We start from the raw sequence: 13,534 nt of genomic DNA, 5'->3' as shown, positions 1-13,534 counted from the left end.
GGGCATTAGTAAGGAAGCATCTGGACCCAGCTCTGACTCTAGTTCTGCAGCAGATCTTTGACACAGTACTCCCCACAGCCCGAGTACTTCGTTAGCTAGTTTCCCACACAAATATAAATAAGCAGCAAGATGAAAGGCCAAAAGACACCAAAGTGAGGTAGAATAACAAGAGGAAGGGCAAAAACCCCTAAAGACTGGGAAAAAAAAAACTTAAAAACTTATGTGTCATGTAGTTCCATACAGTCCACGACAGGATTTGATGTGCACAGTTATGACTCCATTATTAAAACACAGCTATAGGATCGATATGGACGTCTAAGAGAAGCAACTTCTTATGCCTTAGGGATGAAATGTACATACATGGAAAATTAATTCCTTGCTGGTAAAATGAATTATAATAATTGATTCCAAAGTGCTTGTAAGGAATAGTTCAAGACCTTAGCTTTTGAAGATCAGCATTTTATCAATAATTGATTTTCTTTTGTTTTATTTGAATTCAAGCCATGACAGAAAACTGCCATATCGTAATCCACAATCACTTAATCACAATCACTTCTTATCTATAAACATTTCTCCCACTCCTTCAAATTCTAACACACCTCCTAATAAAACAGGATAAAGTGAGAGTAGAAAAAATGGCAGGGGATTTTAATAGTTTAAACCTTGCTGCACTCACAACTTGAGTGTGAGAAGACAAAAGAAACAATCTGGGGGACACAGAAAATAGCTGAATAGCAGATGCCTTCCCTGGGTTCAACTTTTTTCTTTTTCAGGCAGGGTCATGCCATGTAGCCATGTACTGAACTGGTACTCATATACCATGTGGCCAGGCTGGTTTTGAACTTCTGGCAGCATTATTTCTGCCTCAACCTGAGCGTACTGAGCGTAAGCTACTACACACCTGACTTCAGGTCCAACTTTGCAACCTGACCATGTTGACTTCCTTATGACTTAGGCTGGCTTTTATTATTATTTTCTAGGTCTGCTTTAGGATGCATTTAGGAAATGAAATTTTCTAAACAACCTGCCTTTGTTGTGAAGAGCCAGAGAAAATTAGTTTGCAATCTGCGAGCTACCTTGAATAAATATGACACATTTAATATCAATTTCTCACTTTAGAGGCTTTCAATGAGAAACTTTCCACACAGGACACTGAAACAATGTTAAAAGTACACTGGTTACACTTGGCAACAAACAAAAAGAAATACAAAGACTTGACTTAAAATTAACTATACCTTTCATATATATTATTTCCACCAGCAAGGCCGTTTCTGCCTAAAACACCATAAAAACAACTCTCGTTTATCTCTTTCTGAAAACCGTTTTCAGTTTACACTGCTCAAGAACCCTCCGATGCCTAGCGAAGAGCTCACACAATAACCCGTTGCCCGTTGGAAGCAAGAGCGACGGGAATAGCTGCGAGTTCAATGTCACCGTCTAGTTATTCTAATAACGCTCTTACCTCGACGCTCCTCAGAATGAACCCACTTCTCTCTCTCACGTCTTTAAAGGGACACCTCTTAGAAAGCATAAGCAGATGAGCAAGAAGCTTATTCATTCCATCCAGGGAAACAGCATTTGAAAGCCCGTCCGGAGGTCGATAAAGCGTCTCTTTCACTGAACGAAGGTATTCGGTTTTTCTCAAAACGACCTGCCTAATGTTTTCCAGCGCTGTCTCCCTAGCAGTCGGATCTCTACTGCACAGTCCATCCCACCTCACTTCATTCTCGCCTTCAGCCATGACAATCGGGAGCTTTCCTTCCGCAGCCTTCAGACGCCTCTCAGCATTCCCCCAAAGCAGTTTGTCTTGTTTTAAACCGAGAAACGTAGAGAAGAAAGTCAGAGAAATCCAGTCGTCATGAAAACAAGCGTCTGGGTAGCATTGGGAACCACACGTGCCTCTTAAGTTGATGCTTTCAAATAGATCCGCAAGGCAGATCGCCCTTGCACCCTCTCCTACACGAAGGGGCAGTCTTCTGGACAGAGATTGAAAAAAACAAAGTTGGAAAGTTGCAATCTTAGAGAGCCGGTTAGCTGGACAGGGAGTCACGGGGAAGTGTTCCCTGTGTCGCAGGGTCAGCGGATATCCTCACGTCGTGGAGCTGTCAAATCCGTGCTTGGCCCCACAAGGCTGGTAACAGTAGAAGGCTCTCCAGCCATTCGGGGTTTTTGTCTGTGCAGCGGTCGCTTCTCCAGCGCGTTCCCACCCCGCCCCTCCTCCGACACCAGTCTCCGCCCCCCTCGGCTCCTCCTAGCGCCTCGGCAGGGCAGCGGGCGGGCGCCGGCGGGGTTGACGACGGACCCTCACCCCTAGCTGCTGGGGCCCGAGGCTCCGCCGCTCCGGGGACCGCAGCGTCCACCGGTCACCGTGTCAGCGGCGAAGGAGGGCGGCGTCCCTGACCCTGCCGGCTCCCGTGCCCCGGGATACACCGCTGCTTCTCCTACCCCTCTGTCCTCGCCCACCGCCGCCACGCCGGAGGGCACCCCACGACCCAGCCGTCCTCGGGCACCCGGCCGCGCTGCCGAAGCACAGGGCCCGAGGCACAGAGCCCGCCCCTTCGCCCAGCCCTGTCGGTGGGGCTCGGCCCAGAGGGCGGGAGCAGGGAGGGGGGACGGGGTCCTCACCCCCAGCCCCTCCCCTGTCCCCGCCCGGGATCGCCGGGAGCCGCTCCTGCCCCCTGCCTGCCTCTCCGCCCAGGCACACGCGACCCGCTAAAGCAGCCATTGGGAAGAGCCCCGCCCTCGGGCAGAGCACCTCCGGACCCCGAGTCCACCGCGCGCCGCCAACCCATGCCGGCTGCTGCGCGTGCGCGAGCCCCGGCGGGGCGCATGCGCCTTCCGCGGCGATTTCCGTTCCCGACGTTTGGTGGCGCTGGCCTTGAAGAAAGGGAAGGAAAAGTAAGGAGTACAAATATCCGGAGATGTTTCTCGCACAAGAAAACCACAACAAATAAAGGGCTTTATGGTGTCCCTAATATGATGGGATATAGTTGAAGATTAATCTAGAAAATTGTGACCGCCAGACCCCAGAGTCAGTGGGCAGGGCGTCTTTGCGTTGGCTTTTGGGAAATGTAGTTGTAATGCTACCGACGCCGGCTGTTTGCGACAGAAACTACAACCCCCAGATGCCACCGCAACACTTCAGGTCGCTGTCGGCGAACCAACGGTTCAGGAGGCCAGGGTTAACTGGGAACGTCCATCTGGTAAGCTTGGTAGGCTTGGCTGTGACCTGTACATTGAAAATGTTTTTCCTTCCTCCATTTCCTCTGAAATTCTGGAGCCGCAGTCATCTGGGATTGTTGCCTTTCAGTCCAGGCCCTTTCCTCAGTGGCTTGCGGGGAGAGAGGTGCAGGTGCCCCACCATCCCCATTTTGGTGGATGACTTGAGGCAAGGATTTGGCGATCACTGTCTGAAAGGTCGAGGAGCCCCCTAAAGCCAGGCAAACCGAGAAGGCTCCACGCTGCTTTTCCGCTGGCTTCTTTCATGTGAAACAGTGCTGGATGGATTACTGATCCCTATGCAGGGCAATTGCACCTTTGCTCTTACAGGGATACGTTTTGGGCTGTATTTCCCCTGTCAAATAGAATCCGAAGAAGAGCTTTGAAAGCAAGTCCGTGTTATGTGCGACTGAAAGAACTCGTAGTGTTTTCAGGTTTGAAGTCTAATGAGCTTTGAAAAGGTTCTGTCTAAAAACCTCCCAAATTCTTTTATTCCTCTAAAGGTGTTTTGAAGTCATTATACTTGAGAAAACTCAGGATTGGAAGGTTTTTAATAACCCGGTAATCGGATTAGATTTTAATTGTTTGCAGAGTAAATTTAGTCATAAAACATTAACCAGGGACTAGGGAGACGGCTCAGCAGTTTAGAACACTTGTTCTTACAGAGGACTTGGGTTCAATTCTCAGCTCCCACGTGGCAGCTCACAACCATCCATAACTCTAGTTCCCGAGGATCTTCTGACCTCAGTAGACACCAGTCATACACGTGGTGCACAGGCCTGCATACACCAACAGTACAGTCATACATAAAAAAACTCATGGGCCTTGAGTATGTATAACAGTGACAAAGATACGCCCTCACCTTATTAGAAAACGAATGTGTAAATGTACAGTTGTGACACTGTTTAATATTGTGGTGGTGGCGAGAGGAACATTTAGCCAGGCCTTGGAAGTCGTCACCCCAAGGGAGACAAAGACCAAAAGAACAGCACTGAGGCTTCAGCCCGCTAGAATCTGCTGAGTGCCTTCCATGCCATAGGACATCAGTGAGCACAGTATACCCCTCCTGTCATAGAGCCTGGGTTCTAAGAAGAGCTGGGAAATAAGTGATGTAGAACACATAGCATGTGAAATGATAGCAACCAATGGACAAGGAATAAAGAGTGCTTGGTTGGGGGCGGTGGGGGCGAGGTTACTTTTTCTATCTGAGGAGGATTTTTTCTGGAGCGTACAGGCTGGTTGCCTGCCACCTCAGAACAATTGTTAGATGAGCTTGCAGGGTGGGATCCCCCATATTCAAAGGCCTGCGGTATTGAGACGGCAGAGGGATCTTTTAGGCTCAAGATTTGAGGGAATCCTAAAGGGCTTTGTTATGGGGTTAGGGGGGGATACAGACAGTGGGCTGGAAGAGTCTGCATTGGGGCGGGGTGGGGTGTGTATGTGTGTTTTCTGTGCCTTTTTCTGGTTGGACTTAATTTTCTAAACCATTTTCATATTAGCTCATTTAATAACCTTTTGTTCTTCTTCAGAACATCACAATTGGCCTTCTGGGGCCATGTTTTTCTTTTTCAGGGTGGTATTTGTTTGTTTGTTTTGTTTTCTGTTTGTTTTTTGTTTTTCAAGACAGGGATTCTTTGTGTATCAGCCCCAACTGTCTTGGAACTAGCTCTTATAGACCAGCCTGGCCTCGAACTCCTAGAGATCTGCCTACCTCTGCCTCCCGAGTGCTGGGATTAATGGTGTGTGCGCCACCACTGCCCAGCTCTGTTTTTGTTTTGCTTTGTTTTGATTGCAGGTTTTTCCAGTTACTTTTCTGCAAGTTAATTTATGTGCTTTGAAATAGTTGATGAAGCAACAGATCCTATTTGTAGTAGAAATAAAGGAGGGAATCCTGAAGTCACTGGCTGTTGTAGGCTCTAAAGATCACCCAGTAGTTAACGTTGTTTAGGAGGGGCTTACTTCCGTCTAAGCTTTAAGGGTAGACAGAAGGGTGAGCAGAGGGGATGTTGAAGGAGTGGTTCAGAGGAACCTGTGTTACAGAACAAATTGAAAAAAAGACCATTGAGACTGTACCATGTGGTGTACATCTGCCATCTTTTACTGGGGAGGTGAAGGCAGGAGTTTAAAGGCAGCCTGGGTGGCATGCTGAGATCTTGTTTCACAGGAAACAAAACAGTGGAACAAAAGGAAGGAATTGCCACTTGCTGTCATGGAAAAGTGTGCACATTTGTATTTGGGGGAGGGCAGAGGTCAATAGATTGGCCACTTGCCTTGAGATATGGAAGAGAAATGAGGAAGACCAAGCTGTAGATAGAGTTTGAGGTTTCTTGTAGTGTTTGATAATGGTTTGAAGAAGGATGTGTAAAAGAAATCCCGCACTAGTTCAGAATTGAATGAAATAGAGGTTATTTATTTAGGGGTAAACTCACAGATCACAGTGCTCTGCTTGAACAGGGAACAGCAACCAAATGCGGCAGCCAGAAGAGAGTGAGCAGATCCACACTAGACATCAGCAGACCCACACTTGACATCAGCATATATAGTATAGGAGGCCCTGCCCAAGTGGGTCACTTAAAGGCTACTGGCTGCAGGAATTCCTACAGCAATGGTTGTTGATTTCGACAAAGGAGGCACACTCCTTGAAGTTTACCATATATGAAGTCACCAGCAGGTGTAATGGGAAGGAGCAGTCAGCTTAGAGGGGAAGGCCTCGGTGTGTTGTCCTAGAAGCAATATGAAGAGAGAGTTGGAGTGATTGTGTTAAATGTTCTAGGTCCAGTGACATGAGGACTAATTGACCACTACGTTTATCATTGTGGAGATTATTAAATACAGCTTATAGGAAGCCAGGTCCACATGAGGACTAATTGACCACTGTAGTGGGAGCTGTGGGCTATGTTCCTGCTGCTCTAGCTCCTGGTCGCCTGGCTAGCTAATGCCCCGAAATAACAACACACAAACTATATTCTTTTAAACACTGCTTGGCCCATTTCTATTCATGTGTGTAGCACCCCAAGATGCGCTTACTGGGAAGATTCTAGCCTACGTCCATCCTGGGTCGGAGCTTCATCGCGTCTGCTTAGAGAGGAGAGCTATCGAGTCTGAGCTCACTTCCTCTTCCTCCCAGCATTCTGTTCTGTTTACTCCACCCACCTATGTTCTAACCTATGAGGGCCAAGCAGTTTCTTTATTATTTAACCAATGACCTTCCTCCATCAGACCACTACATTTATCATTTGGAGATTATTAAATACAGCTTATAGGAAGCCATTGCTTTGGACTCGAGCTGTTGTGCTGCCCCACCCCCTACCCCCAGATCAGACAAAAAGAAAAAATAAAATCAAAATGGCCACCCGTGCTACAATGTGCCACAATGTTCCACATATCCAAATGGAAACTAAGTAGTTACTGGCCTGAGAAGTCAGGAGGATGAGAGAGAATGGAATTTCCCAAATTAGCTGCTCCCTCGCTTCTAGTCCTACATGCTTAGTGTTTCCAAATAATAACATGAATAATCTGCTGTTACAGTTACTTCCTTTTGCTCTGTCTCTCTGCCCCCACCTTTGGCAGAAGGTAACTTTGAATGACCAGTCTGCTATCACTGTTTCTGCTCAGTGATCAACCTCTCCAGCTCTAAGGCTACCTTCTCTGCAGCCCACTGAAACACTCGGCTTAGTTTACGGAATGAAGTGTTGCTCCATTCCAGGGTTGAAAATAAAGATAACTTAAGGTTTTTCCATTGTAGCATCGTTGTTTGAGGAGGTCATTGGCCATGTTGAAAAGAGACACAAAATTCCCATCATGGTTTTCTTTGTTCAGACAGCCTCATCATGTCTTTGACTCATCTTCTTTGAAGATCTTAGCTTAGCTATTTCTTGCTCGAAGACATGTCCCTAACTGGGGAAACAAACAAATAAATTTACTTTTATTGCAGCACCTATCTTATTGGCTCATGTGTTGCAAATGCAGTATGCAGTTATGTTTTCCATAATTTGATTGGCGCCTGGTCCTGGTAAAGGCCGAGCTCCTCAGAGCAGTGACAGGGTCTGGTTCGCCAAGCCTACCTAAAGCTCAGTAGGTTGCTGGGTTCCCAACACAGATTCAACAAATGCTTGCTGTTTGTTGTGTGCACTGACCCTTGTTTGCTAGCCCAGCACTCCTGAAGCTGATACAGGAGAATCAGGAGTTCGAGACCAGATTGAGTACTTAGCAAGACCTTGTTTGGGGAGAAGGGCAAGTTGTGAGTAAGCATCGCACCAGTGGACAAAAACACTTTATCCTGGTACTTTCCAAAGTACTACATATTGTTCATGAAAAAAGCAAGGTGGATGAAAGTCAGTATAATGAAAGCATTTTAGATAACTGTATATTCTATGAGCTATTTATTAAGACATTTGAAGAGCAAATAATTCTTAAACCGTGATTCAGTGGAACCAGCTTCATAAAACTACCAAGACCAAGGGCATCCACAGATGGCAGCTACAGATCCCTCTTTCCTAGCGACCTCTTTCGGTGTAGTTCACAGTAGAATTCATCCTCCTCGTGTATTTCATCCTCTTATAGCTTCTTGCACATTTTCATCCTTTCCTATTGTGTCATCATTGAAGGCGAAGGCGTAAGTCACAAACAATCCCACGCTAGTTTGGAATTATGATTAATATAATGGTTATTTATTTAAAGGGGAAAAAACTTACAGATCACCGTCCCAGACAACAGCCCTCTGCGCAATCAGGAAGGGAGTCTAGTCGCCAGAAGCGGAGCAGGAAGTAAGAGAGAGCGAGGAGGGAAGTGGCCGCTTTTTTAAAGGGAGAGAGACCACGCCCCATGGGCTGGTATCTCAGCGGCTATTGGCTGGAGGAGCGAAAGGACCTCCTGCAACACCTCCCCCTTTTGTTTAAGTAAGAGAGTTCTAAACCTACTATGAAATTATATACAATAAGTACAAATATCCTATTCTAACTAGCTTAGGTCTTGTATAATAAATAGCTTGACCAAGTCATGAGTGGAAAGTAACTACATTTATATAGTCTTCAACCCCATCGAAGATCTGAGAAGGGAAATAATGTTACCTGAGTAATTAGGAAGTGCAATCAAACAACTTCCAAAACATGCAACAAATCACAGAGACAACTAACTACCTGGGCAATCACCCAAGGTCACGTTTACAGTGTTGAAGCAACCAACTTTGGCTAAGGCCTAACATAACTGACATACCATTTTCAAAGGCAAGAAACTTGTCAAAACTATCTTACCCTGTCTTGGCAGGATATGACAGTCCTGTTTTTTCTATTCACGGATACTCTGTATTTCTGTCAGTGGTTGAGGTATGGGCATTTCTTTGCCCAAAGGCCAGTTCAGCCAAGAAGAAAGGCTCCAGGTGGAGTGTCTTTGGTGCTCAACATTCTCTCGGGAATAGAGCGGTGTTGCCAGGAGCAATTGTGTCTCACTACCACAAAACTCTGAGTTAGATTAAAGGCCATTTTCTACAGCTCTTTGAAGAGGTTGAAGATTATCTATCTATACTGAGTATAGTCTCTATGTATCTAAAGAACCTGATTAGTTTAATTATAAATGACAAACTTAGAATACTATTGATCTATATAATTCTCAATACCTATCTAACTTAAAGACTAAGACAATAAACGACTGTGAAACAAATGAGGACAATGACCTCCAAATATAAACAATGTACAAATATACATTGCAGTATGGTAAATCAATACACAAACAATATATAAGTATCTTAATCAGAAGTAGAATTGTACACTGCAATATGGTAAATATATACAATATATATATCAATACAATATATGTCAATACATAAAAAATGTTTTAAACAGAGGTAGAAACATGCATGCACAATAGTCAATATAATTTCACTTTGTATCAATATATAAGAATCGATATCAATATATTTGTCTCAAAACAATAACTCACACGTACCAACAAGTACCAATCTATTATCCCATCATCCCATTATCCCTCTCTTCTTTCTTTTCTTTTTTTTTTTCAAATGATCCCTGAGCTTATAAAATTCCTCCCCCAACCCTCAACCGTATACCAATTATAATCAACCTCTAAATGATGTCCCTAAACCTAAGGGCAAACTTTACTGGGAGAGGGGATGTCGTCCTCTAGAGTTACTTCCAGCTGTCATGGGGGCGACGTTCTTTCTGGGGGATCCTGTGAAAGTAAAATGATGGTTAAATTTCAAGATCAATGTCTTTTAAAATTGTAAATAGTCTCTGAGTATTTTGTGCAGGTCTGGCCAGAATGTTGTATAAGATGTGCACCATTTCAGCTAACCAAGTTGGAACTGTCTTGTGCAGCTGGTACCCAAAACAGGTCTTGTAGTAGCGCTATCAGTATCATGATGTCATATCAACCAGGTGGAGTTGTTGTGGGGCCCCATCTTCTTCCTGGAAACTTCAAATGTCACTTCAGGAAAAACTCATTGTTCATTGTGAAAAACTTAAACATTAATCATATAGACATATATAGACATATATATATATTCAATGAAAGGCATGATAGATATATTTAATGAAAAGTATGATAGATATGAAGAAAAGCAGCGATGTTTTCTAAACTCATATTTCTTTCTGTCCCATATCAGAATACAGTTTGTGTGGTGTTATTTCGGGGCATAAGCTAGCCAGGCGACCAGGAGCTGGGGCGGCAGGAACACAGCCCACAGCTCCCTACTACACATCATCGCTCATTACTGTAGTTTTTTGAGTCCTGCAGCATTGTGATACCATTTTTATACCATCCAGCTGCTGGCCTGATGCTGCAACAGCTGGCCTACCCAGTGTTTTAACCCTGGGAAACAGTTTAGGGTGATTGTAATCAGAATAACAAGCTCCAAAGTCTCTGGGAGATGCTCTAAAACATAGTAAAAACTAGCACGTGTCAGTGGTGAGCAGTGGTCCCTTTAATAAGACCAAAGGCTCTGTGTTGTTAACTTGACCACATCTGGAATTAACTGAAAACCAGCAACTGGGCACACCTGTGAGGAATTTTTAGTTAATTGGATTGTTTGCAGTCGGAAGACACCCTAAATCTGAGCCACACCTTCTCATAGCAGCCTGAATAAAAGACAGGGAAGAGGCTTCCACATTTCGCCTGCTTGCCCTCATTCTCACTGGCAAGTTCATCTGTCCTGCTGCTGAGGCCTTCCTTCTCTGCCATCAGAGCCTGCTTCTTTGGGATTCCAGTGATGCACACTGGAGAGCAGCTGAGACAGCGTCCTCGTGGACTGAACGACTGTGGGATTCCTGGACTTCCCGTTGAGAGATGGCCGTTGTTGGACTAGCTGGACCACGGCCTGTGAGCCACTCTAATAAATTATATATGTGTGTGTATACACACACACACACACCTGGAAGTTACCACCCAGCCCCTTTTTAAAAGAAGCCTTTACCTCTGTGCCCTTACTTACGCTAGGGCACAGAGGTAAAGGGACTGACGTGAGGTTGGACTGTAGGGAGACACGTGGGAGCTGGGTTCAGAGATTCGTCGTTCCTCCGAGAAGCAGCTCTGAGAAGGGCAAAAGCAGCCTGGTGTTGCGGTGCACATCTGTAATCTCAGCGCTTGGGAACTGAAGTAGGGTTTCAGGTCTTTTTGCACCCCCATGCAAAACTTGATAATTTAGTAACATCCTTGGAAATACCTGTGAAATAAATGGCATATTGGTTTTCCTGCTAGGTTTTTTTCCTTCCTGTAGGAAATTTACATGAGAAACTATCATGTTGCCTTGGAACTTAGAATCAACAAGGGAAATGAAGTATATGATATGGTCACTTGATACTGTTAAGTATTAAGTTCAAGGCCAGTTTGGGCTACAGGAGACCCTTTCCCAAAGGAGAGTAAAACTGACTGCTAAGAAATGTGGTGCTCACCCTGATGAAATAGAGTTTTGTTAATTTTTAAAAATATGGCCCTGCATGCCTTTTCCAGCTGGAAAGTAGGGTAGAGGTTTAGCTCAGTGGTAGCTTAGCATGTGTGCATGCCCTGGGTTCAGCCTCCAACACTACAAAAAGAAAAACAAAGCAGAAAGGATGGTTAGGAGCGCTCATATTGCACTCACTTATAGTCCTCCTAAGTGGGAGGCTTAGGCTAAAGGACTGCTTGAAGCTTGCATTTCCAGAGCAACCTCCCAGAGCAGGCATAGGACACTGTGTGTGAAAAGATGTGGCCACTTGAACAGAATTGTGCACTAGTCAGGAAATACTCAGGTTCAAGATGCCTCAAATGGGAATGTTCGTTATGAAATTCATTGATGAAATTGAATTAAATCAGTAAAATTCATTGCTAAAAACAGCAATAACAAAAAACAGGGCTCCTAACTCTTATGGGCTTAGAAACACAGTCATTGCTAATATACAGGAATTGTAGGTGCACACACACACACACACACACACACACAAGTATATGCATTAATATGGGACTGGTCAATTTATGAGGATGATAATTTATTAACATAGATTGAAATGCATGCCAAGTAAACGGCATATTGATTTTCCTGCTAGGTTGTTCTTCCTTCCTGGAGGAAATTTACACAAGAAACTATCACGTTGCCTTGGAACTTAGAATCAACAAGAGAATGAGGTATATAATGTGGTCACTTGTTACTCTTAAGCTGTGAGAAGCCTCCATGGTAGCACTTTTGCTGCTTCTCCTGGCCTTTTGAGTTGCTTCTTCTCAGCTTCCATCTTCTTTAGTGGAAGGAGCCCTTTGTTCATCCATATTGCAATCTAGTTCTGGCGTCTGTCTGTGAGCAGGTTTTGCATACACACACACACACACACACACACTGGTTCACTATGTAGTTGGCTCTTGATTGACAAGTTATTAGTGTGTGTTTGCTTGAGTCAGGGCTTGATGCACAGCTTAGGTTGGCCTTGTCTGAGATCCTCCAGCTTCATCCCGAACACACCATAAGGTCTGGCAGAACAACATACTTTGGACCGTTACTGGCATTTCTGTGTGTCTCTGTATATGTGTTTGACATGTGTATTTGTGTTTATGTACATATGTGTGTTCGTGTAAGTGTATCTGGGTGTGGATGGATGTACCAGGCTTTGAACCCATGGCCTTGGGCATGCTGCTGTTTGGCTCTAGCTCAAGAGCATGGTTTGGTTTTGATTTTTCTTTTGTTTTGTGATATTGGGGATTAAACCCAGGGCCTCAACGTTCTGTGTAAACCCTCTACTACCAAGTACTAGATGCCCAGCCCTAATGCTTTCCTCATTGTGAGATGCGTGTTTAGTTGTTCGGGTTTGCCATGACCTGGCTCGGTAGAGGTCAGCCTGAGCTCTGTCAGATTAACTGTAGTGAAACTATGGCGCTGTTGGCTCCATAGCCAGCTCCGGTTGCTGTTGGGAGCTGGGCTGGGAATAGCCACTGGTACTGTTTGGGGGCACCAAGCCCATCCAGCACACGTGCGATCCCAGCTACTTGAGCGGCAGGAGGGTCTCTTGAACCCAGGAGTGAGAGGCCCTGCTCTCAGTATTCTTTATAGCATGAATGATTTGCATAGGGACAGTCAGTCTCTCTAGTAAATCTATTTCACAGTGAAAAGTGACCTCTTGATAGAACAGAAGACACAAAATAGGAGAGGGAGGGAGAAAATATGTTTACAATACATTGCACACATATATGAAATTGTCCAAAATTTAAAATTGAAGAAGTGGTCACTTGTGTTTGTAGCCCGCTTTCTACATTGTGTACTACAGTCTACTACATAGCTGACAAAATAAGTGTTACATGAGAAATTGCCTGCTTATGCCATTGAGCTTCTCGCCAACAGCTAGCAGTGGGTTTGGGGGAGACAGAAGTTACATGACATAGGGTTTGGTGCCCTTCACCCCTGTGTTGCTTAAGAATTAACTGGATAGTGATAAATTTTCAACAAGTTTAGAGAAATTAGCTAGCTTTTATTTGTGATTCATGAGGCAGGTAAAACTGCAGTACTGAGCATGGCAGGGCTGATCTTTTATAAAGTGGCTGGAATGTCAGCAAGGAAACAAAAGCAGGCTTGCTCAGTGTCACCTTACCTCGGGTGTCACTGCATAGCATATCATAGCATGTCATAGCAGATGGGACTTCCTTATGCTGGGCAAACTGGCCGTCGTGGAAACTCAATGATTCTTCTCTTGGATCAAGAGCTCATTTCTCTTAAAATGCATGGTGATTGAGAGTAAAAGTGTTGTCGATCGGTCAGTCAGAAGTTCTCAGCTCATGGCTGGCCCTTACAGTGATCCTAGGTTTGTCCTTGCAGGACACCCGCAGTGGCTGCATTTTTATACTCCTG

General features: G+C 44.9%; 2 protein-coding genes across 2 annotated transcripts in view; one reads left to right on the top strand and one right to left on the bottom strand.

Moving 5' to 3' along the window:
* The window catches only part of Sesn1 (sestrin 1), a 99,850-nt gene extending 97,043 nt beyond the window's left edge, over window positions 1-2,807 (bottom strand). The window contains exon 1 of the mRNA XM_057762096.1: window positions 1,463-2,807. Within this exon, the coding sequence (XP_057618079.1) occupies window positions 1,463-1,741 (279 nt within the window). The 5' untranslated portion in view covers window positions 1,742-2,807. The remainder of the gene's footprint in view (window positions 1-1,462) is intronic.
* Window positions 2,808-2,831: 24 nt separating this feature from the next.
* Cep57l1 (centrosomal protein 57 like 1) overlaps window positions 2,832-13,534 on the top strand; it is a 56,493-nt gene continuing 45,790 nt past the window's right edge. The window contains exon 1 of the mRNA XM_057762098.1: window positions 2,832-3,203. Within this exon, the coding sequence (XP_057618081.1) occupies window positions 3,081-3,203 (123 nt within the window). The 5' untranslated portion in view covers window positions 2,832-3,080. The remainder of the gene's footprint in view (window positions 3,204-13,534) is intronic.

The sequence above is a fragment of the Chionomys nivalis genome, chromosome 2 (assembly GCF_950005125.1).
Source record: "Chionomys nivalis chromosome 2, mChiNiv1.1, whole genome shotgun sequence".
Lineage (NCBI taxonomy): Eukaryota > Metazoa > Chordata > Mammalia > Rodentia > Cricetidae > Chionomys > Chionomys nivalis.
Note: the sequence above shows the minus strand (reverse complement) of the source record. Positions and strands in the feature narration are given on the sequence as shown.